Source organism: Strongylocentrotus purpuratus, unplaced genomic scaffold (assembly GCF_000002235.5).
Source record: "Strongylocentrotus purpuratus isolate Spur 01 unplaced genomic scaffold, Spur_5.0 spur5_scaffold_1, whole genome shotgun sequence".
NCBI classification, from domain to species: Eukaryota; Metazoa; Echinodermata; class Echinoidea; order Camarodonta; family Strongylocentrotidae; genus Strongylocentrotus; species Strongylocentrotus purpuratus.
This window is the reverse complement of record NW_022145594.1, coordinates 21,299,994-21,327,003: the sequence shown is the minus strand read 5'-3', so window position 1 is coordinate 21,327,003 and position 27,010 is coordinate 21,299,994. Positions and strand designations below refer to the sequence as shown.

Here is a 27,010-nt window from a genome sequence, read left to right as displayed (position 1 = left end):
ACAGTTGATTTGAATATACATGTAAGCATCAATAGAGAAACAAATATGTGAGTAATGTGTTTGTCTTTATGCTTATGATAATAGAATAGACCTAGATGCTGCTTGTCAGTATCGGCTTGCATGGTGATGTAGATATACAGTAGGCTTGCGGTAGCACCTTGTAAGAGAGAGGGAGGATTGAGGAGTCCAGAAAAGGACTCTTGGTAATCTTTCTTGAGGGTGTGTAGTCCTTAAAAGGACTGTTGGTGTAGTCTTAAAAAAGACCTTTTCAGGACTCCTCAATCCTCCATCTCTCTCACAAGGTGCTACTGCAAGCCTACTGTGTAGAATAGACCTGTTTGTAAAACTGTCTTCCCAAGATCATGAGTAGCCCATTTAAGGACATTCAGCTCAAGTATGTAGATGGTTAATTTTTATCATTTCTTGTTTTTTATTTTTCATTCTCAAGTCTACTTTTCTCCAATCTATAATGAAAAGAGACCAAAAAGAATATCATGGACCAACCTGATTCCCAACTACGGGAGAAGGAAAGATCTAGTCTCTTTTCTTGGAATCCACATTTTTCAAAGTTGAACTTCCTCCTCATACTTTCAAAATCGTGTTGCTGCCCCTCCCAATGATAACAATGTGTGGATTTGGTCATTCTAAGTGAATTTTGTTATATACCGGTATTACAGCTGCTTCTGTTCCAGCGCCCCCAACCGATGCGCCTACCGACCCTCTCAACATCTACCCCTTCAACCTGGATGCAGGGGAGATGACAGTCTACAGGCTACGCCTCTCGTGTGACTGCGGTCTTAAGGAGGCGCAAAGGACCAACCCAGGGGCGCGGTGTGCCAAAATCTTACCCTACCACCAGCAGGGTTGGGGTGCATACTTGGGTACCTATGGAAACACCTACTTCACAGAGAGAACAAAAAAAGATGGAGATGATTAAATTTAGTTGTAAAGAGGCCCTTAAGGACAAACATACACTTCCACAGGCACTGCCGACAACTGACAGAAGAAAATAAAGAGATAAATATATTTGTTCATTCTTTTTTAGAGAGAGGAATTGTATAATATATAGATTTTATGGGCATTAATTAATTTGTAAAAGCATTATTATAAAAAAGAGGGTAATATTAAAGCGATTGCGTTAATAAGGTATGCATTCCAATTCCATGGTCTATAAAAACATGTAACCAGGTGCTTGATTTGTTAGGGAAGAAGATATATATTTTAATCATATCCATGATATATGAAAACAAATGTACATAGAAGTGTAGAGAATATCCTCGAAGACTGGTCGAAAGTTTTGGTTGCCTTATTTTTCCATTTAACTCATAAATCTTGTAACAAAACATCAACAGGCAATTCATGTACAATGAAGTAGTGGCATTATCTTGCCAGTGCGATGGGACCTGCTGATGTTAGAGTGCTCAAGTGAAACACCCACCTTTTTGTTCTGTTAGTTTACAAACACTACTGTATATGCAATTGTATCCTTGTATCAAGTTTGAATAAGCATGCAAGGCTGAAGGGATTAGTTTTAGGGTGTATAAGATCAAAGGTCAAAGTTCACACGGTCATAAAAGTGTTAATGACAATTATTAATTATATTGTTACCGCGATAACTTGTAAAGTATTTAAACAATTCAAACCAAACTTTGAGTTGAAGTATGAGTGAAAGGGCAAGGATGTACTTAGATTGTGGGTGTATGAGGTTTGAGGTCAAAGGTCACAGGGTCATAATGGTGTTAACAAAAGCCAGAAAATATGTTTTACTGTTTGTACAATTTGCAATTAAACTCAGCTTTTTAGGAATGGTCCAGAAGGTTTCTAACCTCCACCTTGGAATGATCAGCAAGAGGACATTACAACTGTGACCTTTGAGAATTTTATCAAAGACCAGAGGTCACATTGACAGCTATTGCTTTCAGGAGATTAACTTGCTTACCGAAGATCCTAGAGATATATATTCTGTATTGAGATCAAAAAGTTTAAATCTCAAATGTCTTATCCTAATTGTTATCACCATATACAGCATTTCCAATGTGTTACAATAACAGTACTTTCCATGAAATGTCCATGTATATTACTGGACACTGTAGGCATGCCATTTAAATTGATTCAGCCATGTGCTCTTTAGAGATGACTATATGAGTGAGGCAGATGTTTGTGCTCTGTAAGGCTATTTTAATGAAATTAGGAAAAACAGGGGTCACAATGTCATGCATAAAACACTAAGCTGTGTGTATAGACAATGATAAAGAAAATAGTGGGGTTGCGTATTTCAACTTCTTGAGTTTTTTTGGAGGTCGAATTAGTTATTGCAGAGGCACATCAATTGGTGTAATATCATGAAATTCTATCTGATAAAGAATAATCATATTTGTATATTTTTGTATTATTTGTATATTTTGTTCTGTCCATCTTTTGTTATGCAATAACACAGGGTGGGTAGGAACACTGGGGTTAATAAAGTGTAAATTTATTTAGGCAATTTTTATTTCTCGGGAATCGTTCAGATTCTTTCCATTTGCTATATACATGAACAAGTTGACATGATGTTAATTTATTTTCAGTGTAGCTTGTCACAAATAAATGAATTCTCTGGTCACATAAAAACATAACAGTAAAAAAGTTAACAGTAAAATGTCTACTCTTGTATTGGGAGAAAACAAATTATTATTAACAAATATCAAATGTTGTTCCTATTCACCCTGGTGTTCTTTTTCTACTTGTTTTACATTATGAAGAATTTGTATATTTATGTTCAGATTTTCATTTGGTATGTAAGATAAGAAAATCTTGTTTTAAAATACTGTTGCTTAGTTATACATGAAATGGTTATTGTATCTAATCTTGAGAAACACAAATAAATGCTGGTGGAAATATTAAAGATAAGGTCATTGTATTGTACAGCTCCACCAGTGAGATGATGATAAATTTGTCTTTTCTTATGGGATTGTAGTTTTAAAATGTGATGAATATTTTACGTAGCTTAAAGAAATATAATGGCATTATTATAAGGACATGTCTGCGACCCATCCTATAAAGAGTTAATATCAATCACAGCTTACTTGCGATTGATATCTATCGCAATTATGTTCATAAAAGATGAAAGACTGCTAACTAGCAATTGATTTTGAATTAATCACAACTTTTCTGAAGATGGGACCCCCGAGTGCAGAATTGAATTATTGTTGGTGATGTTTGTCAAGTTGATCAAAAGTTCTTTTTGAAAAACCTGAGATGGTAAATGCATTTACCGGCTCCATATCCTAACGATATGGTTCTACCTCAGCATGATATAATTATGATTATCAACAATCATGCCGTTTGTTCCAGACGCGGTTTTTAGTGCCACTACATTTTGCTAATCTACCTGTATTTAGTAAAATCTTCTTGTATTGATAGTCTGGTAAAATTGACTCAGATTGGAATTTTGTTAATGTATGAAAAAACATGTTTAAATCTCCATTACTAAATGGTAAAATGGTAAATAGTTCTATCATTAGAGTCTTTTTACGTTACAGATAACGTTTAGTTCACACAAATGTACAAACAAGATATTCAATATAACATTCAACAACAATAGGTGGCTTGAATATAAAACAATTTGGCACAAGATGACTGTTTGACTAGCACTGTTTCGTTTTTATTGTTCCCATAGAGGCTGATTGACATATACATGTATACAGTACTAATATTATATTCCTTGATTAATTTTACAGCATTTTATTTGCAATATTTTTGTACAGTATGTAAAATTGGGAGCATGGCATATTAACAGTATATATTCGCTTTATCATTTAGCTCATTTTGCAATCGTCTATACTGATTGTTAATACGACAAACTTTGTAATAACTGAATTTTTCTTCTGATGCCTGAGGATTTATCATTCTAAAGAGGGTTAATGCAGTATATTGTAGAGGGTTTGGGTCTATAGTGGATACTTCGCGAGACTAATGTACAGATTGTTTCGGGATCGAGTCCTGCAGTAAAACTAATGTCCTTTGGCAAGACATGGATAGATCTACATTTGCAACTCTCAAGTCTAGTGAGGTAAATGGGTACTTGGCGTGAATTAATTCCTTGAACTGCTAGAGCGCCATAATGCCGGCCATGCTCAAGTGGAGGTAATACTTGTGGAGCACCAGGTCTCTATTTCACAAAACTTGTCATCAGTGACAAATAATAGTTTTTGTTATTAGCTACTGAAATTCTTGCTTTCGATTGGGTATCAGCAGATCGTCATTGTCAGGAGTGTCAAATTTAACAGTCATGAGCACTTTACAAGTACCCACTATTATTATTATTATCTTCATAAAAGTTTCGGATGGAGATCATTTATTGTAATCGTTTCTCTTTAAACCTCAGTTATTGTTTTTGTCATTTTAATTCTAAGATGTATATTGAATCCATAAATTGATGAAATAAATACTGCCAATCTAAATGAACTGAATTTGTACATGTGCATTGTATCTTCATTAAAGTGCAACAATTATCAATAGTTAAAAGCTGTTTATATTTCATTCGACACAAATACAGGGAAAGTGCACTTTGTCCTTGGCAAGATGCAAATAATGCACAGACAATTTCAATTAAATCCCCACTGCACTACTTATAGCTACTTGCGCCCTCTATATAACAAACAATGCCTAGTCGGTGCCTGTTTGTCCCCCATGATCCCCTTTTTTAAATGTTAATTGAGAGCCGGTTTGAATTTTTGAATTTTTGAATTTATTAATAACAACACATCACAATAAGTTGACATAAATGGCTTGATAGCTGATGAGCTAGCCGCAAACATTGTGGAAACACATTAAAAAATCATTATTAAATGACAAACCTCTTAAATAAATCAGAGAAGCAGAACATACGGTGGGATTTTCAATGAAATCAGATAAAAAAGAATTAAGATATATATTTTTGAATGGAATTATGATCACTAAACCTTTCAATAGTACACAAAGGAACTAAATTATTTTATTCATATTATTCCTGAGGGTCCCTCTTTTTCAGAGAAACTATGGTAATAATACGCTATCCATAAAATGTCTTGAGTAGTGCCCAAGAGAGAAGATACTTATGCGAAAATCAGATTTTATGACATTTTTGTACATGAAAAATGGGAGAGATATCCTCATACGTCACAATCCAGTAAATAAATTGCCAATTCGAGAATATAATATCATAAGAACAATAACAATAGTGTTAAAGTTCACAAGTTAGTCTAAATATACTCATATGTTGCAATGTTACCTTCAAATCCATATAAACATCAATACATTGATGTCTTCTTTATTTGTCATGTTTGTCCCAACAAAATTTAATGACGACACTGAAGAAGAGCTGAAACACATCGTGAATGGTTAGTATAACATTTGTAATTACTTTCTATAAACATGTTCATGAAAATGTCGTACATTTTAGTATGCTGGATTTCCTGGTCTAGATGGTCGACATCGCTGAGTTGATGGGCTCGGCGGATGAGGGCGTTGTGGACTGATTGTAGTACGTATGGACGGTGGAAGGATCTGTAGCGAAGATATCTATCGGTGTGTGTGGGTTTCCTGTAGACTTGGTGAGCGGGCTTGCCGGATGGCGATTTGGTAACGAGGACGTGTAGGAAGGGGTGCTGTTGTTTTGCTCGGTCTCCATGGTGAACTTGATGCTCGGGTGATGCTGGTTGATGTGGGCGAGGAAGTGGCCTAAGTCACGTCTGTTATGTGGCCAGATGACGAATGTGTCGTCGACATATCGGAGCCAGAGAGAAGGGCGTTGTGAGAGAGTCTGGAGTGCCGTTGTTTCGAAGTGCTCCATGAAGATGTTGGCTATAACCGGTGAAAGAGGCGATCCCATGGCTGCGCCTTGAAGTTGCTGGTAGTAATTGTCTCGCCATTTGAATGAAGTAGAGTTGAGGCAGAAGTACATGAGGTCATGTATTTCATCTGGTGTCAGGGGAGTTCTGTCGGGGAGGGTGTCGTCATGCACTTTCGAGACGATTCGGCAAGATTCGGTGACAGGAACATTGGTGAAGAGAGATTCAATATCGAAACTGACCATCATGTCTGTATCGTGTATGGTGGTCTTGGAAGGAATGCCAATGAAATGCTTGGATTTATTGATGTGGTGTTGTGATTGTCCTACGAGTAGTTGGTGAATCGAGGTCAGGTGTTTGACTGTGTCATAGCAGGGCAATCCTCGGGTTGAAATGATGGGGCGAAGTGGAATGGTAGGTTTGTGTATCTTCGGCTGGCCAAACAGGATGGGGCAGGTAGCTGAAGATGAGCGAAGTTTGAAGTAGAGTGGCTTGGATAATTATGAATTCTGTTCTGTGAAGAGAGAGGAGTCGCCACCATTCTTATAAGTACTCCTCTTCATATCTGGTCAGTGCCTCTTTTCCTTTCTAATAAGGGACCTATCCCCTTTTTATAAATGCCCATTTCCGACTCTTATGAATGCCTCTTACATTATATTATGGGTGCCCCAACTCCGTTGACTAATGCCCATTTACCATTCTCATAAGTGCCTTTTTTAATCCTAGTGATTTGATTTTTTTTCAGGTATAAGAAATAGGTGTCTTGTCCTTTTCGATACGTGTCCCCTTTTCTTTTCTTTTTAAACATGCCCCTAATTTAAAGTGACTAAGAGCAATTTCCCCCAAGGCTCGCTCGCTTCACTCACTCGCATTCATAGATTATATAATTATGTTACTTAATTATCAAAGGCCTTTTCAGTCTTCCGTTATGAGAATGTGAGTATAACCCCACCAGGATTTGGTTTTGTTTTTATTTATAAGCACTGCGACCTCACAAATCTTAAAATTTTCCCTCGCTTGCATATGAATATTCAGACCATCACACCCAACTGCAAAGTATGATGCTTACACAATATCTTGTTTGATGTATCAAGAGAAATACATATTGAAAGCATCCCATTTAATGTAAGCACAATGTAGGGGGTATATACCAATGTCTAACAAATTGCATATTTTCGCTTTGAGATTTCCCTATGTATATAGGTGCCCTTTTTTCCCAAGAAAATGCCCTTTTTTGTTGGTCCCATCCCCCACTTTGGAAGTCGCTGCGACGCCCCTGCTCTGAGCATCATTAATCTCCGATCAGCAATTGAATTTTCCACCGTCGGTCGAAGGTTTTATATCATCGGGAGGTCACGTGACGCCTTCGTGACCTAGTTGGAACGCATCGTACTCTCTATACGACTTCGTGTATCCATCGCGTGGCCTTCGTGACCTGCGGCTACGTACTTCTTATTATAAATTCACATCTTCATGTTGCCTTCGTGTGTGGTTTGGGTGCCATTATGTGACCTTCTGTAGGCATCGTACTTGTTTCGGCTGTTGGTTGGCTTTTGACCAAGTTCGGGGCCATCTTCGTGCGAAGTTCAAATTTCCTTCATCGTGTGTCCGTCTTATATCAACTTCGGGACAGTGTGACGCAATCATACACGATATGCCTTTAAGGTTGAGTATAGTGTTCAATCAGAGACAAAGGTTGAAGTTAGGACTTTAGTTAATGGAGGAATAATTAACTGCTGAGCGTATGTCGCCGGAACATACACATAGCCTACGTCTTAGAACCCATCATAATTGTCCGACTTTTTGGTTATGACTGATAGCGTGTCCACACACAAAACAATTTATCCCGAAACTCTATAACGAAACATCAAATAAAGAATCATCGTATAAATTCCAGGGTGTCCACACACAAGAAACGTCGTATAAAGAATCATCGTATAAATTCAAGGATGTCCACACTCAGAAGAAAGTAATCCTGAAACTCTACAGCGAAATATCGCAGTTTGCTACTGCGATCATGAAATGGTAGCGGAAATAAGAGGTCAGGTCTCCTTTCGCTCGAGGTCACGTTAAGCCCCGCCCAGTTATACCGTTCTAGTTCGACCAGCTATACTAGTTACGTCCACACACAACACATTCCGTGATTAGGCGTGATTATTTATACGTCGTATAACGAAACGCAGGTTTAATTGGGCATCGTTTCGTTATACGACGTATAGTTAGTAAGCATTCGTCGTATAACTATCGCGAAACAGTATAACTATCCTGAAACGGTATAATTATCACGCCTAATCACAGAAAATATTGTGTGTGGACACGGGGTTAGTATTATGCAACGGTTGTAAGTAATTAGCTTAGCCATGGACGGCTGCACGAAATGAAACCCTACAGAACGGGATTTAGTGATTTTCATTGAGTAAGTGTTCGTCTCGACAGCTTTTTGTAGAAACACTGTGAAAGGCCCCGAGGCATACTCATCAAAACTCTGGCATCTAAGGAGATACGGTTCTTCATAAATGCACCAGCGTTGTATTCCATGATACATAGATAGAATTACCCTTTGGAGGAAATCAATTCTATTCGTGGACTACCTAGTACTAGTTCGTGGTATACTTGGCAAGTGATTCTCCAAGATACTCCTCATGGAATTTTAACTAGAGTGCATATCGGGAGTGATGTCACTCGAAGATATAGAGTTGACCCTTGAACTCGACGTTTGAAATATCTGTTGACCTTTAGGGGTCATTAAGGGACATGCGCGAACTCAAAACTGGTCATTTGATGGTTTAAAAAGAAGAAGACCTATTTAGATACATCAAGGCATCTATACAGTCCTGGTCCTAGTGCTGTGAAGTAGGTCTACTTGAATATCAACGGAAGCCAACCGCATAACCAGTGCAATGAAGAGTCCCAGCAAGTTCCTGAGTTCCCCTTGTTTCCCGGTGTTTCTGGTACTGTTCATGGATTGCATGGCTAAGGTTGGTCTTGTCAAGTCCATGGGTGTACTATTCCAAGATGTTTCCAGAGATCTCCAGATGGATTCCACTGACTTTGGAATCGCACTTGGACTTTTACTCTCCGTCGGTAGCATAGCAAGTAAGTCTCTGCCATTAATGGACCATTTTCGAAATTATGCCAATCTATTACAGGTTAAAGGTATAGACCATGCAGTTCTGGACATGCGATTGCATTGTAAAAGAAACGTTGTGGACTCGATTAGAAAAGGTTAATCATCTAGCATTATAAGTATTGGTGTGTACTGCAAGGTTTTGGAATCAAAACAAATCATAAGAAATTTAGCCTAGTCTTGGTAAAGTTATAAGCACTGTACACAGAAAGATGTGACTACGCGATATCTATCCAGTCCGGCTATCCAGTCCAGATAGATATAATAATTTACCAAATACATGTATATCAATTAGTAGGCGGTTTCCGGCAAAATGTGTATCACCACGTATTAGGCAAACATCTTTTTTTCACATGATTGGTAATAAGAGCTTCCATTTCATTTTTTGAGAGGGGGCGTTTCCAAAACTGGTCTATACCTTTAACCTATTGAGCCAATCCAATTGAAACTGAGAAAGCGGCAACTGTAGGCTACATGGTGGCCTCTCTAGACAGGTTCTACAACACAATGGGAGACAAAAACATTACTATAGACAGGTGACTCCGAAGATAGCACTAGGAACTAGGAACTGCGCGTCTTGTTGAGGGTAGAATGAGGAACTGTATATTTTGTCCTCTTTCTTTGTCCGTCATGTTCATAGTGGTGTTCTCACAAATGCTCATGTTTGTATTCTATAGGCCCCATCGTCATAGCGCTGTATAACAGATGTCCTCATCCCCGTCTCTTCATGTTACTTGGTGCTGTGATGAGTCCGTGCTGCATTATTCTTGCATCGTTTACCAACACGAAGGCTGTATTACAAGTCGGATTTACCGTTTCTGGTAAGTTATTTTTTTCTTTTTTCATACGTTTTTATTTATTTCTCTCATAAAGAAAAATTGTACATAATTTATAACATAGGTCTTAATAAATTTGCAAATGAACTTTTACATTTACATACAAGGTTCCAACTAAAAGTTACACATTTACAGATGAAAAATATTTACATAAACAAAGTTATATTTTCACAAAAACAAAACAGAAATCGCAAATAAAGTTCGTACTATTTTCTCGACCAGTTTGAATATAAATCTCAAATTATTTCTTTTCCGCAATATTCTGTTTTCCTCTTAAATTTCCTTTAGAGACAAACAAATTATATATATAAAAAGAGAAAGAGCTAGAAAACACCTACTACCCCCCGCCCCAAACAACATTTAAACACATAACAAGTACAACAGTATACAAAACACACACCAACATAGAACGAACAAACAAACAAAAGAAAAATTAAAAAAGAGAAGAGAAAAAGGAAGGGAACAAAAAGATGATCGATACCAATAAAGAAATATTATTGGGTTAATAGAAAATTTCGGTTAAATCATAAGCGGAATTACTTCTTTAGAATTCGATACAACGTAATTGTCTTCTTCTTTTTTTTTATTCAAAACAAAAATAGGAATATACACAGACACTCCACCGTCATGTCCGTTTCTATCTTTACGAAGAAGGTCAAACATTACCAATACTGAGTTTACTGTTAAAAACCGATTCGTCTAAAAAGTTTCATTCAGTGCAGGAATATGAACTTTTGAACTTCATTACTCAGTAAAAATATAAGTTCATTTGTTTCTGTTACGGAGGAGGCTACGAATATTTAGACGTGCACATATGTTGTTGCTAGGTTGGACAAACATTACAACTTGCCCTAACAATATCCAATGTATGCAATTTGCATTATGACTATTGAAATACATTTATTACCCGTAACACGTGAATGAAAGAACTAGAAACAAGGCACTTTATAACAAAGATGCATATGTATTGAATTTTATTACAATTACGAAAGTGGCATATTGAGAAAAAAAGTTAAACCGAGGGTTTGTTTGAAGTAGGTCTTTGAAGATCAGGGACTTTTAGATTCTGCACGACGTGAAAGTGGACTGCCCTTTTAAGACAATGTTACGTCCTTTTAAGGCACTGGCAGTGACGTCACATTGCCCTAAAAGGGCAGTCTACGTTCTCGTCGTGCAGGATCTAAAGGTCCCTATTGGAAGGCTCGAAGAACCCGCGTAAATTTGATTCCTCTTTGCTTGTTCCCGTCACAGGATTGGGGCACAGCATGGTCCGAATGCCTTGCCTTGTGGCATTGAATCGACTTGCAGGTGACAACTTCAACATCTTCTACAGCCTTGCATCTTGCGGACACGCTCTGGGAATGGTACTCTACCCTTTCATGGCAGAAGAGCTGCTAACTGCTTACGGATGGAGGGGGGCTCTTGTGATTCTGGCAGGTCTCATGTTTCATGAGGTCCCTTGCCTGATGACCATTCAGATGCCCTCGAAGGATATTCCTTCGAAAGATGGAGAAGGATTGCAAGACAGTCATCGAGACAAGCTCTTAGCTCCCTTGGTTGAAGAGCCCGAAAATGAATCTGATATCCCTATCGACAAGTCGCGCAACGCCGTGCATGGACACTCGCCTCTCAGTAGTATAGCCGATGTAACGCAGATTCTCCTGAAGTGGTTTCGCAGTACCATGATATATTTGGACCCAATATCTCTTTTCATCTTCCTATCACATACTTCGATGGTGTTTGTGTACAGTGGATGGCTCTCATTCCTTGTTCCACACGCCCTCCAGAGAGAACTTTCTAGCCATAACATCATTCTTTTGACATTCTGTGCTGCCGTTGGAAGCATCTCTGCAAGAGTCTCTGTGGGTTTCCTCACCCATAGGCTGATCCGTCCCATTGACATGGTTCTTATCTTGAGCATCATGAATACAGTTGTTATGGTGACTGATGTGTATATTCCGAACCTGATTGTCATGTTGATATCATCGTTTTGTTCATCGGTTAGTTTCGCAGGAAGAGGTACCCTGGGGCACTTGGTGATCAAGGCACGGGTCTCAGCTGATCACCTGGCGATGTCTTTGGCTTTCCTGGAAGTCGTTGCTGGTTCAGCAGTGTACTTTAGTGGATTCATAGCAGGTATTCCTGTTCCGTTTTACTTTCACTAATAATGATTCGGTTTATCTCTACCTATACCTCAGGGTGCTAATAACCCCCCCCCCCCCCACCCCCACCAAATGTCGAAAACAAGGGAGGGGAAAAGGAGAAAGGGAAAGAGAGAGAGATATGGGGTGGGGTGTGGGAGAAAGGCAGACAAAATAAGATAGTATTCACATTTCATCCATTTAGTAACGCCCTCCCCCCCCCCCCCCTCCACCGGCGCCTTTGAAGTAAACGGTTACATAATTTTGGCTTACATAGGGAAACACAATGTGACTTTAAATAGTTCGAGAAAGATGGGAGAAAGGTTAAAATAAAATAGTCTAAACTTTGGAAAGTGAGGTCAGTAATGATATGGAGAAGGTCCTCCATGATAATGTTGTCATGACCAATCCCTTCCATTCATTTTTAACCAATATTTGTCAAACTTGGTCGAAGAAACATCTCATTCGCGCCATGAAAAATGAGTCTAAATACATATTATCCACAATATATCACGAAAGAGGACACAGCACCAGGGCTTCGACCTCCTTTGGTGAGTTGGCGTCTCATTTTGGACGTTAAGTTTGTACTGTTTTTTTATTTTTTTTTTATTTATTTAACACCAAGGGAAAAACACTCTCCCGTATAATATATTTATGTGGAAATTAAAGATCGAATCTGGAAGAAGAAAACAAGTTTAAAGTTGTATTTTGATGAGAAACACGAGTATATTTTCTCTGTAATAATTCACAGCCCTCTCCGATCCCCATAGTAGGGACTCTTAGATTCTGCACGACGAGAACGCGGACTGCCCTTTTAAGGCAATGTAACGTCACTGCCAGTGCCTTAAAAGGACGTCACATTGCCTTAAAAGGGCATTCCACGTTCTCGTCGTACAGAATCTAAAAGTCCCTATTATATGTCTCTCCAATACAGGATTTACGGCTGACACGTTTTCATCATATGACGCGTCGTTCAAGCTCCTTGCCATCGTCGATGTCTTCACCTTTTTCCTCATGTTACCCGTCAAAATAGTAAAGAGACGAGAAACCTCCTCGTGCGAGCTGAAATGAAATTCACACGAAGGAAAGACTGTCGAAAATAAATTCACGTTTTAAACCTGCACTTAAAAAGAGATACAAACAATTACGTTTTTGTGAATAGTTTCATGTGAAATAGCCAATACCATTATCAAATGTGTCGATGCCGCTAGAGATCTTGGCGTGCAGCTAGATAAAAATCTTACAATGACAGCTCAAGTCAATAATGTATGTAAAACCAGTTCGTTTGCTCTGCACAAAATTGAAAAAAATCCACCAATTCCTAACCAAAGAAGCTACTAAGCAGCTGGTTCATGCCCTGATTATATCTCGCATAGATTTTTGCAATAGTTTACTACATTCTCTTCCGGATGTTCACACCAATAAATTACAAAGAATCCAAAACTCAGCAGCCAGACTAATCACTAGAACTAAATGCAGAGAACATATAACACCCATACTTAAACAATTGCACTGGCTGCCAGTTAAGTCCCGTATTAATTATAAGATAATTTTACTGACATATAATTATCAATGCCTAAACGTTACAGCCCCGTCTTACCTCCAAGATCTCATTCTACAATATACCCCTACAAGAAAATTAAGATCAAATAGTAAATCCCTCCTGGTAGCTCCAAGCACTCAAAAAAAATATTATGGCACTCGCTCTTTCAAAATTCTTCGGCCGAATTGTGGAACAGCTTGCCTGATACTGTCAAACAGGCAAGCACAACAGAATCATTTAAGACTCTGTTAAAGACCTATCTTTTTGTAAATTGTTAATTTGTTCTAGCTGTTTAGTGACTCTTTGGTTATAGTATCATGTACATATTAATATTTAATTTATTTTTCATGTTTAAATTTGTATTACCTAAATTACCCTATTGCATGTAAGCTATTAAGGAATTGTGTATCATTATTGTTGTTTGTAATTAATTATTTTCATGTATCAGGCATAGATGTTCATTTCTATTCCGCCCTTTTCCTTCTTTTCTAAGCGCATAGGGACTTTCTTTGTGTTAATGATATGCGCTATACAAATAACGTTCATTATTATTATTATTAATCAGGTGTTAGATTTTAGGTGTTAGTTGTTAGGTGTTAGGTGTAAGGTGTTTAGTGTTATAGGTTAGAATTCTTTATTATGTCGCAAGGGACCAGCATCACAATTGTTCTTTCTTGCTGGTCCCCCCCCCCCCCCCCATTCGTATATGTATTTTATGTTTATCTTTCGTTATGTTATTTGTATGCTCTTTACTTATCTGTAAATATCAATGTTATAATTATTATGTTTTTATATGACGAATCGAATATATTAAATTGAAATTGAATTGATTTATTTGATAATAATAATTATATCGACTATTTAGGAGCGCTATAAAAACAAAGTACCATAGCGCTTACACACCTACAGAATAGTGACGAAGAAACATGAAATATATAGAGTTGACGATACTATGTCCCTTTTGCAGCCAACATCATATTCGGTAGAACTTTGCGGAAATTATGAATAAGTCATGTGTGTCCTAACTGTGAAATTTAAACATTACCAGCATCCTAGTATTCAAATTACAAATTGAGTGACTGACTGACTGAGCAGTAGCAGGTACACGAACATCAAAAATCCACTTCTTGTAAAGGCCAAAATAAAACTGATTGAATCTTTGTACAGGACAAAACGTACGACCATTCGGTAAAAAAGTTCTGAAAATCAGACTATTACTTAGGTGATTGCAATCACTTAAGTTGATTCGACAACCAATGGTCGTTATTTTCCCACTAAAAGTCATTTTCTAGCCCTTTCGTTTTGAGGGAAGTTCTGAATTAGTATTATATTTCAAATGCCGTTGGAATTTAATCTTTTCATTTTTTGTTTGGCCTGCAAATGGGACATAATACCTTTAAGAGAGAAAGAGAAGTTATTTATTAAATGAAATAAAAGGAGCTACGTGATTTTCAAGGAGGGAATTACAACTCTATCACTCTTGACGACTTTTTTATATTTTTTTATTAAACAATTTCCTGGGTCTCCGCTCCCTAGACTCCAGGCAAAGGCTCTTCCCCTGCACCCCATCCGTAAAGATAAAAGTGGTTCCCAATACAACCTCTGGTTTTGTAAACTGACAGAGAGTGTAGTTTAAAGCAGGGCTCCCACTTAGCCAAGTTGGAACCTCGAGTTGTGGCGAGCTGGCGCGATCTTATGGCAAGCCGTTTTATTATTAATTGATATCAATAAATCAATTCTTGATATCAAGAAATATGTTTTAATGATAAAACTGCTTGTCATAAGATCGCGCCAGCTCGTCACAACTCGAGGCTCCAACTCGGCTAAGTGGGAGCCCTGTTTAAGCTTCTAATAACCACTTCCGAGGACTTTTTTAAAAATTATTTACCCAAATCCTTGCAATCTGCTGCCTCGAGATCACTAGAGCGAAGAAAGGTAACACTGTCAATGCGTAGCAAGCGTCCCTATTAAGTGAAGGATTGATTCTTTTCATCCAGATGGATTCGTTTACCATTTTTGACCCTGAGTGCGCTTTAAACTTAATCGTCCATTGAAAAAATGTTAACTCCAGTATTAAAGTAAAGTGGGGGGGGGGGGGGTAAGAGGACATTTTTTTTGGGGGGGGGTAAGGTCACCTTGTTTAGGTCAACCATTGGCATAATTTTTTTTTTAATTTATTTAAAAAAATAAAAAAATCAAGAGAGGGGGGGGGGGGGTTCAAAGAAAACATACGCAAAAAATATACATTAAAAAAACTCAAGGGGAGGGTTAATCCCCCCCCCCCCCCCTGCGTACGCGCCTGGTATGGGGTCATGAATTTGGTTCAAATGAACACATTGGAAGCATATGCGATTTTACAATATTCAATGATCGTTGTCATGGTTGAAATCGAGTGTAAACTGATGCAATTGTAAATATTAAACCCAAAGTTGAAAAGTGGGAGAGGCATTTTTTTATGATGGAATAGGGTCACTTTTCAAAGTTAAAGGGGCACTTTTCCCATGTAAAAAGGGGCATTTCTTACAAAGTCAGAGGGGGCACTTTTGGGGTTCGTGAAAAAGTAGAGGGGCGGGCTGACATTGGGCGACCTGACATATGGAACCATCTTTGAAGCTACTGTGTTTCAGGGGCGGATCCAGCCTCCGGCAAGAGGGGGGGGGGGGGGAGCAAATCTTGAGAAAATATTTAGTAGCGAATCAGCCAGCCGGCAAACGGCGAATCAGCGGGGGGGGGGGGGGCGGGGGAGTAAGAGCACATATATGTTTTTGGGGTCCATTTTGGGGGGACATTTTTGCGAGGAGGGGGAGTGATCGAAGCGCCATTTTTACATGACTTTCTGTTTAACTCCCATTTTCACCTATCCCAGATAACCCTAAGTTTTGTGTTGCTGCTTTCTATGTAATTGATAATGCATGATTATAGAGAGAGAGAGAGAGAGAACCACCATCATTATGCAATGGTTAATGGTTTGTGTAATGTACATTTGAAACCATTTCTTAGCGTCTTAACCATAACCAAATAGCGAACCTATTCTTGAGGAAAAGCATTATACTGAACTGATTAAAGAATAATAACTTTATATTGGCTCATACAATAATACTGATACTGGCTAAAGACAATGTGGTATCGGCACAGTAAGATCGTGTGTTTTTATAGAGGTATTTCAAAATGACATTCTGATAATCAACATTTTATTCTTTATTCATATGTATCTACGCATAAAACAAGTTATCTATATAATTTCTTTACGTGACAAAGGTTATTCTTCCTATACAAATAAAAAAGAAAACAAGGTTATTTAATAAAAGGATCATGCGACAAATAACCCGGCAAATAACCAGTGTGATCCAAATTGATGCAAATATTCTGTTTTAATAAGCAATGCTTTTCACCAGAATCTTCTTTGTAAAAAATGACTTTTACAAATCTCAGCCATGCAATTCTGCCACTGTGCTGAAATATTACTTTCAGATTACGTACATGTAGGAGCAGTATATTCTTGAATGAGTATTTTAAATTGAATGGAACGTCTCAACTCAGTAAGCATGGCTGAGCTTTGTAATTACAAAGAAGATTATGGTAAATAGCAGTGCTTATTCAAACAAATATTTGTCGCTTAATCCCTTTTAATGACCTTGCTTACTTTTTCCGATCGTTTGCAAGGGGAGAAGAAGCTATGCCACGTTAAAGACGTCATAAAGATCAGATTTTTATGCGTATGTATTATATACACAGGCCTTGCGGAACGTTTATCAAAGTGGGAGGCTAAAGTATTTACGATCAGGTAGAGGGTAGCAAGCGAAGCAAGAGGAACGTAAATTGGTTTTGGGGGTTCAGGGGGCAGAGCCCCCCTAAGCTCAGGGGTTTTAGGCAGTTTATTACGGTCAGAGAAGCACAAATATTTTGATGCCGCATTTGTGTGCACTGGCAGGTCACAATATTTTTGTTGAATGCCGTAAATCATGGTCTTGGGCAATATTTAATTCAAATGAGACACTTGCTAAAGACTTAACAAATTTAATGTTGACCATAAAGGAGAAATATGTCCTCTTACCCCCCCCCCCCCCCCCCTCAAAGTTCGAGCAACAACAATGTCCTTTTAGTTATGGCTTTTTATTTGATCATGCATTAGTTGTATATTTTATGCACTACTAACCTCTTGTGGTGTGAATTTTGTCCTGATTTTACTACTTACTCATCTTAAGTGAATCTTAGCAGACTTAAGGAACATTTTCAATAGCCCCCTTTTTAATTGTATTTTGATTGGGTGAAGTACATAACAATAAATAATATGTTTTTGAAATAATAGAAAATATCATATTTGTATTGGTTTAAGAATAATTTGTATCACTTTTACGATGGTATGTACATGCTAAACGCTGTAATTATTCAAATAAAGTAGAAAGATATTCATTTTAAGTGACAATTTATTAAGTCTTGGAAAAAGAGCCTCTTAAAAACTATCACAGATGAATAATTACTCAAAGGTCAAAAGCTCAACATTATGTGCTTATATTTTCGAATAACACTCAAAAAATGATCAACAGTGGCCATAAAAAGTCTCTTCTTTGAAATTAATACTGCCAACCTTAAATTCCATATACAAAATTATCCAGTATTTTTCTCACTTTAGTGGGTTTCAAACTTCGGTAGTAAATTACCTTCATCTAGTGCCATTTGCCGAATGAATATAGCTCAGACAAAGCATTTTATTAGTTTGAGATATCCGATATAAATGATGGAACTCTCCTTGTTTCTTCGAAATTTAAATCATTTAATTTGATTAGTGAATTTCAGTCAATTCAAATTTTGACAGGAATGTTCGGCCACATCTCATGCTTTGCTTGTGTCAACTAACATATTTGTGGTGCAATTATGGAAGGGTTACAATTGAATTATTATCACAATGGTTTAGAAGGTTATCTCAAACGTACCTACTTAAAAGACTGACATAATTGTACTTGAATCTTAGTGATTTCTTATTCTCGAATGCTTTTTGACCACTAAGGACCTGCTCATCAGTGTGTTTAATGTGTATGTGTGTGCGCAGCAGCGTACGCAGGGGGGGGGGGGGGGGGGGGGGGTGGGGGTGGGGGTCGAACCCCCCCTCAATTTTTTGTTTAATAAAAAAAATTGTGCTATTAATGGGTTACCAAAAAAGGTGACCTAACCCCCCCCCCCCCCAACAACAACAACAACTGAACGAAATATTGGTCGGCCAAATTTTCGGGACCAAAAAAAAAGGAGTCACATTATTGTTACCCTGCACTTGCTAACCGAAGATCCTAAAGATAAATATTCTGTATTAAGATAAAAAAGTTTAAATCTCAAATGTCTTATCGTATTTGTTATCACCATATACAGCATTGCCAATGTGTTGCAATAACAGTACAGTCCATGTAGTGTTCATGTATATCACTGGACACTGTAGGCAAAGGAATTGATTCTGCAAATGTTTATGCTCTGTAAGGATATTTTGTATTATTTGTATATATTCGTATTATTTGTATATTTTGTTCTGTCCATCTGTTGTCACTATTAAACACAGGGTGGGTAGGAACACTGGGGTTAATGAAGTGTAAGCTTATTTAGACAATATTTATTCTTTGGAATCGTTCAGATTCTTTCCATTTCCTTTATTCATGAACAAGTTTACATGATGTTTATTTATTTTCAGTAAAGCTCGTCACAAATAAATGAATACTCAGGTTGCATAAAACATAACGGGGACAAATTTAACAGTAAAATGTCTACTCTTGTATTGGGGGATAACAAATTATTGTTAAAAAATATCAAATGTTGTTCTATTCACCCAGGTGTTCCGATTCTACTTGTTTTACAATAAAGAATGTATATATATGTTCAGATTTTCATTTGGTATGCAAGATAAGAAAATCTTGTTTTAAAATGCTGTTGCTTAGTTATACATGAAATGGTTATCGTATCTAATCTTGAGAAACAAACTAATGCTGGTGGAAATAAAGATAAAGTCATTGTATTGTACGGCTCCACCAGTGAGATAATGGTAAATTGGTCTTTTCTCATGGGATTGCAGTTTTAAAATGTGATGAATATGTTACGTAGCTTAAAGAAATATAATGGCATGAAGGAGATGTATGGGACCTGTCCTATAAAGAGTTGATATCTACCGCAAGTATGTTCATAAGAGATAGGAGACTGCTTACTAGCAATTGATTTTGAATCAATCCCAACTCTTTATAAGAAAGGGCCCCTGAGTGCAGAGTTCAAGTATTGTTGGTGATGGTTGTTGATTAAAAGTTCTTGTTGACATACCTAAGACGGTAAATGTATTTACCAGCTCCATTTCCTAACGATGTGGTTCTACCTCAGCGTGATATACTTATGATTACCGTATCAACAATCATGTCGTTTGTTCCGAATGCGGTTTTTAGTGCCACTACATTTTGCTAATCTACCTGTAGTTAGTAAAAAAAATTCTTCTATTGATAGTCTGGTAAAATTGACTCAGATTAGCATTTTAGCAATGCATGAAAAAACATGTTTAAATTTCCATCACTAAAGGGTAAATAGTTCTATCGTGAGAGTCATGTCTTGTTTTGAAATAAAGGTGTCTTTTTCATGGTACACATAACAGTACGTTTAGTTCACACAGATGTACACAAAAAATATAACCAACATAAGATTCAACAACAATAGTCAGCTTGAATACAAAACAATGGGGCACAAGATGACTGTTTGACTAGCACTGTTTCGTTTTTATTGTCTTGCATAGAGGCTGATTGAAATATTCATGTATACAGTACTAATATTATATTCCTTGATTGATTTTACAGCATTTTATTTGCAATATTTTGTGTACAGTATGTAAAGTTGGGAGCATGGCATATTAACAGTATATATTCGCTTTATCATTTAGCTCATTTGGCAATCGTCTATGCTGATTGTTAATACAACAAACTTTGTAATAACTGAATTTTTCTTCTGATGCCTGAGGATTTATCATTCTAAAGAGGGTTTAATGCAGTATACTGTAGAGGGTTTGGGTCTACAGTGGATACTTCGCCAGAATGTTGAACACATTGTGTGGGGTTCGAGTCCGGCCGTGAAACTAATGTCCTTTGGCAAGACATGGATAGATCTACATTTGCAACTCTCAACTCTAGTGAGGTAAATGGGTACCTGGAATGTATTAATTCCTTGAACTGCTAGAGCGCCATAATGCTGGCCACGCTGAAATGGAGGTAATAATTGTGGAGCACCAGGGCCCCCATTTCACAAAACTTGTCATCAGTAACAAATAACAGTTTTTGTTATTAGCCACTGAAATCCTTGCTTCTATTTGGGTATCAGCAGATTGTCATTGTTATTGAAAAAAGGCTTTGTGAAACGGGTTCCAGGAGTGTCAGGTTTAAAGACATGAGCGATTTACAAGAACCCACTATTATTATTATTATCTTCATGAAAGTTTTGGATTGAAATCATTTATTGTCATTGTTTCTTTTCAAACCTCACTTATTGTTTTTGTCATTTTAATTCCAAGATGTATATTAAATCATATATTGATGAAATAAATACCGCCAATCTAAATGAACTTAATTTGTACATGTGCATTATATCTTCATTAATTATAGTGCAACAATTAGTAATAGCTGAAAGCTGTTTATATTTCATCCAACACAAATGCAGGAAAAGTGCAGTTTGTCCTTTGCAAGATGCAAATAATGCACGGACAATTTCAAATAAATCCTCACTGCACTACCTATAGCTACTTGTGCCCTCTATATAACACACAATGCCTAATTAGTGCCTGTTTGTCCCCCATGATCCCCTTTTGTAAATGTTAATTGAGAGCCGATTTGATGAGATAACCACCTGTCAGTGACCTTGTAGGTTGAACAAATGTTTGCAGTCATAAATAACTTAATTGAAAATATGATGGCTTGACAGCTGATGAGCTGCTAACATTGTGGAAACACATACACAAATAATTATTAAATGACAAACCTCAGAGAAGCAGAACGGTGGGATTTTCAATGAAATCAGACCCCCAAAAATAAGATATATATTTTTGAATGGAATTATTATATTGGTCTGATTTAATTCAAACTTTATACTTGAGTTTCAAACTTGTATTTATCTGATATTTTTCTTTCATACAAATGATTTTTTACAAAGGTTGAATTACCCGTTAATTAATCAATTTGGTAATAATAAAAACATAGCTCCAGTGTATCTCGACTCTCTCATCGTTCCCTACCAATCTGCTCGTCCTGGCCTTCCCTCTTCTACTGACACAACCCTGCTACACGTTCCTCGAACATACACCACAGCTGGCGACAATGCTTTCCAGGCATGTACTCCTCATATCTGGAATGAGCTTCTACGTTTTATTCGTTTATCTCCTCCGCTGGATTATTTCCGAAAATGTCTCTAAACTCTCCTCTTTGACCATGATCAACGAAAGATTCTTTGATAATTTTTATGTCAAGCGCTATGAAACAATAGTTAGTTTGTAAGAGTGCTATGGAAATGACTTTAGTATATTGTATTGTATAAAGAAATCAAGTCACAGAGACAACAATGCCAACTCGTGTGTTTGTCTTCATCGCTAATATTGTCCCTCATATTCGAATCTGGTGTTGGTTTATCTATTCCCGTTGTAAAACTCTTGTCTATTGCGGCAGCTTCACCTTTAACTCCTCTTACCCTGTACTGAGCACTACTTTTCTTCTCTTCTAGTTTTTTGCATTCAGCAGCGTATTTTTCCTGAACTTCAGAAATGTGTGCCTTTTGACTAGCAATCGTTTCAGCAAGTTTTTCAAGCTCTTCTTTAATTTGGTCCAGATGTATTTGGAAGACCTTCTCCTGCTCTTTAATCTTCTCTGTTGCTTCATATACTTCCTTCTTGATAGCCTGCAGTGTTGTTCTTTCATCCTCTTTGGCTGAACTGAGTTGAGACTTTTCCTTCTCGAGTCTCGTAATATTGCCTTTCAACGCTCCGATTCTACTACGACATTCAGACATTTCCTCTTCTAATTCTCTAATTCCTGATCTAAACTGTTCCTTCAAAGCAACCACTTGTTTGAGTTCCAGTTCCATCTTATCTTTTACTGAAAGCGTTTCAGTCTTGGGATGATCTCTTTCGGAAGATTGCCCTTGGACTCTTGGAAGAATGCGCACTATATGAACGCCCTCGTCTGTGCAGGATAAGGATATATCTAGTATTTCATTCAGGCATACATCATCAACCACGCCTTGCATAGCAACCAAAACTGGCTCCGTTTGAGCTTTGTCTGATAAAGAAAGAAAACAAGAAAAGTCATACACTTGAAATTATATGGAACCAGTACCCTCAGTAACCCGTACCTTTAAACGCAATTTACAGAAGAAGTGGTAGCAGTAGTACAACAACAATAAGAACAACAAAGATTATAATAATGGTAAAATAATGGTGTTATCGACAACAACGATTATAATAACAATAACAATTATAATAATAATAGAATGATAAAAAGAATACAAATAATAGAACTATAAACACTTGATTTTAAACCAGTAGAGAATGGGTATTTGGGACATGTCTTTACTTTTGTTTAGTTATATTCAAATGAATCATTTGTTTATGCAAGATGGACTAATGTCCGTTGGTAAGAGTGGGAAACAAAATCTTGTTATTCAATAATGTGATTTCATCCACTCCTCAGGGGAATTTTTGAGGGGGTTGGAGTGAATCCTTAGCCGTAGCTATTTTCTCTCGGGTTTAAAATGCTAGTACCTTTAAGATAATACTAAATTAATAATACTAAAGTATACGAAAAGTACATGAGCATGTTTATAGAAAGTAAATAATTTTGTTATACTAACCATTTACGATGTCTTTCAGGTCTTCTAGAGTGTCGTCATTAAATTCTATTGGGATCTTGTCCCTGTGTAATACACATGAAAAATAAAGAGGACAGTTAATACATTCAAAGTATTGATAGCAACATATGAGTATATTTAGACTAGTTTGTGAACTAACTTTAACATTTCTAACGAGAAAATATAAAAAAATAACGAGAAGTCAAATGCTTTTAAATTCCGGTTGTTAGTATTTGTATCATTCTTTATAAGCTAAATCAGGAAGACGGTGTGAGTTTATATTCCCATTTCTAATATAATTGAATTTTCCTTTCGAAAAATCGGATGAAAGGAGGAACTTTTAGATTGCGGTGAGCTTAAGATGTCCTGAGAATCGGTCACTTATATAGTCAACATTAACGAGTCTAACACCAGACCGATAACAGACCCAACAGATGACACGGAATAATTCAGTTTAGATAAATAATAATAATATTAATTAATAAAAATAATAATTATTGTTATTATTATCATTATTTTCATTGTAATATTGATATCAATGATAATAAGGATAATAATAACTAAGATAATAATATTAATGATAACAATAATGATAGCATAAATCATTAAAAAAAATAATAGTGATAATACTACTACTACTAATAATAATAATAACAATGATAATAATAGAAATAAAGATATACCATACTTAAATAGGGCTTAATTTTATCAGAAACATTTCGGCTATGCGCTGTAATGTAGGGAAGTAAAGAAAAAACATATATTTCAAATCATCACTTTATTGATTAAACTTGCACGACAAAGGAGACATAAACAGCCCAGGACAAAACCAAATTATTTGTAGAGGCAGGGCTTTTAAAAACAGACATTGGACAAAAATACAGTAATATAAAAGAACTTAAACAAAAGGAGTGAGATACGCTCATTAGTTAAAATTGTTTCCATCAAGAATTGAGGTATAATTACCTGTAAATAAAGATAGCAGAATGCATGCATGCTAAAGAATCGTACACGGGGTCGGTTTTTGAAGGGTCGGTTCTTGAATTGTCGCTGGTAATATGCTGCCATCCATCTTTGGATTTAAATACAATGAAATTAATGTTAATAATAGCAGCCGGATTTCTTGTAGTGAGTCCAGACACGTTGTGTATCCGGGCAGGATGTAAAACAGCAATTTGAAGATGTTTGCAGGCATCAGTTTACAAATATTCTAAGATTTATGTTGGACTATATTATAAGGGGAAAATATTGATGATGGTTGGTGCTATTGGTGAAAATTTTCGTTAAATCCTAAGCAAAAACAGAGAGCTTTGTGGTTGTTAAGTGTCTGGAACCCCCTCCCCCCCCCCCCCCCAGCATACATGGCGAACATGTCATGTCACACTTGAAACCCCCGGCACGCTTCAATCTACAATCGTGTATGATTGGGTTTCATATTCTGAAGCTAAATCATTAATATAATGATGATGACAATGACAATAATAATCTGGACTCAATTAGCATTAAATACGAAATACCGTCTCTAAGCGCTTTATAAATATTATTCCCCGGGTCATTGGATTCATCCAGGCACAATGTGCACCATCTCCACTCCCTGGGAAATATTCCTACCATATGGTCACCGTGAGGCCATTATGGCAATTACTAACGCAAAGGAATTTTTCATCCTATCAGGTCCCCATTTCTCTCCTGGTTATAGGAGGAAAATGTAGTTTGATGCCTTGTCAAATGAAGTTGTTGATGTATCGGGGATTGAACCCACGCTATTTGCATTTCAAGTCAAGCGTTTGAACAACTCGACTACAACACCTCTAGACTTGCACAAAAGAGGAAATTTAGCCAATTCACCTTGTGTTTGTTCAAAGCATAGACAGTGGATCATATTTTGCATCGCCTCTGTCTTAAGCGTCTGCAAAAGAGAATCTCGAGTACACGCTTGTGCACACATGATGAAGTCAATACTAGGCATATCAAGACTCCATCTGTCCCCGCTGTAAGTCACCTTTGTGGCTGTGATGTGTTCAACCTGAGGATGTCTTTGGCTATCTTGAAGACTTCCTTCGGTCTCAGTTGGGAGTGTTGGCCACCCCGGAGCTGGTTTAGGACTCTCCTGCACCTTAGCCAAGAAAAGGTTTACCATGGATGTCACATCCTCATCCTGAAGACTCCTGCAGAGCTTTACCCACTGGGAGCATCTCATCGTGGTTGGCTGCCTGTTGGCAAAAATCTCCATTGAAGCTTCAGGATCCGATAGTCCATGCACCAAGACAACGATACGAGAAGGACCTAAATAAAACGGGAATGGGTAATGAAATAAATAGAACGAATAATTGATAACCATTTATATTCCATTTTACCAAGAGTACGTGCCCCCCCCCCCCGTTTCATCGAATGGTGACAGCTTTAAAGGCAGATGAGAAAAATAAGAAATAGTAAGTATAGCCTCATAAATAAAGCATATTGTAATAGGTCTACTAGAATGAAAAGAGTTTTTTTTCAAGCGACCCTCCTGTGAAATACAATTTGAAAAATATGACATTTTATTAACAAATTGGAAAGTTATCCGCAAGTTATTTACAGTTACATTATTGGTTCGGTCAATTTAAAATTCTCATACGTATACAGTGATTAAAATTATTTTCAATTCACAACTTTCTTATTGTTTCTCCGATTTCGTTCACGCTTTCACTTAATATCTACTTCTTTATTTGTTCTGCTTTCTTTCAGGGTAATTTGTTATTAAGTTTTGATTTTTCTGTAAGCTACAAAGGCCACTAGTACTAGTAGAATATAATCCAAACTTATAAGATGACTTAGCAACGGGATTAGTAAGGTAAGCCCTAAATTGAAAAAAAAAAATTCGTATATTACTTGTTATGATTAGTGTGACATCGGGGTTAAATTCACATTAGTCAGCTACAAATTCGATACTTGCATTCATTTAGTACATGTGTGGATAATTGTAAAGTGCATTTAAACATATATTTGGAAATGCGATATTAAAAAACATTATTATATATGTGAGTAGCATAATTTTATGGAAGAAGATCTTACACCCATGTGTCATCAATGTCGACTTCTAAATATGTGGGCAATTCCACGGAACATGCTCACTAGCACCAACAAAGAGAGACTAAAGACTATATCTCCAGAAATACGTATGCGATTTTGGTAAATGTAGTATCTCAAGAAAGGTTCCTTGGTTTTTACTCCTTGATACGGAATACAAATTAAAGACACTATTTATTTTTTTCGAGACAGTGATAAAAGTACATTTTTACCCTTCAATTTACCAAACAATTATCAATTTCGAGGATTTACACAAATATAGATTTTCCTCCCAAATTCTTCGTTCCCCATGACCCCTTCTTTCGACGGGGATGTACTTACCGAATTCTTTGCTAAGGCGAGGAAGAAACTCGTCATACTGGGCATCCTGCACATCAGTAATGGACAATCTTCCCCTGGCAATTGAATGAATCAAGATCACTGCATCATACTGGCAGAATACACGACTTTCCCTTTGAACATCACTTGCAATACAGCAAAAGGTTACATTAACATTGCCATGATTTTCCAATTTTGAAATGAATTCTTCATACTCGCTTCTGGATGGAGACATAGAACATACAGCCAATGAAACCGGGTCGTCCATTTTCTTTTAACAGTCAACCTTAATGTAACTGCTGGAAAGTCGCTGCCACACGTTT

At 37.0% G+C, this 27,010-nt stretch overlaps 4 protein-coding genes across 5 annotated transcripts in view; 2 read left to right on the top strand and 2 right to left on the bottom strand.

Annotated features, from left to right (window-relative positions):
• Positions 1-4,448, top strand: part of LOC100889377 — a 32,137-nt gene extending 27,689 nt beyond the window's left edge. For both annotated transcript variants that reach the window (XM_030977811.1, XM_030977810.1), the window contains one exon: positions 678-4,448. In XM_030977811.1, coding sequence (XP_030833671.1) covers positions 678-937 — 260 coding nt within the window. In that variant the 3' untranslated portion in view covers positions 938-4,448. The remainder of the gene's footprint in view (positions 1-677) is intronic.
• Positions 4,449-5,440: 992 nt separating this feature from the next.
• LOC100889582 lies at positions 5,441-6,055 on the bottom strand. The gene has a single exon (XM_003724838.1). It carries the CDS (start codon positions 6,053-6,055, stop codon positions 5,441-5,443), a length of 615 nt encoding a protein of 204 aa, XP_003724886.1.
• Positions 6,056-8,770: 2,715 nt separating this feature from the next.
• On the top strand, positions 8,771-12,985 carry LOC115921276 (monocarboxylate transporter 11-like). The gene is made up of 4 exons (XM_030978602.1): positions 8,771-8,906; positions 9,615-9,758; positions 11,025-11,909; positions 12,849-12,985. Exons 1-4 carry the CDS (start codon positions 8,771-8,773, stop codon positions 12,983-12,985), a joined length of 1,302 nt encoding a protein of 433 aa, XP_030834462.1.
• A 7,184-nt stretch (positions 12,986-20,169) lies between these two features.
• LOC100889737 lies at positions 20,170-26,962 on the bottom strand. The gene is made up of 5 exons (XM_003724840.3): positions 26,691-26,962; positions 25,149-25,586; positions 24,267-24,372; positions 23,304-23,365; positions 20,170-22,732 (listed from the first exon to the last, which is right to left on the bottom strand). Exons 1-5 carry the CDS (start codon positions 26,953-26,955, stop codon positions 21,975-21,977), a joined length of 1,629 nt encoding a protein of 542 aa, XP_003724888.2. The 5' UTR covers positions 26,956-26,962; the 3' UTR covers positions 20,170-21,974.
• Between the last annotated feature and the right edge of the window lie 48 nt (positions 26,963-27,010).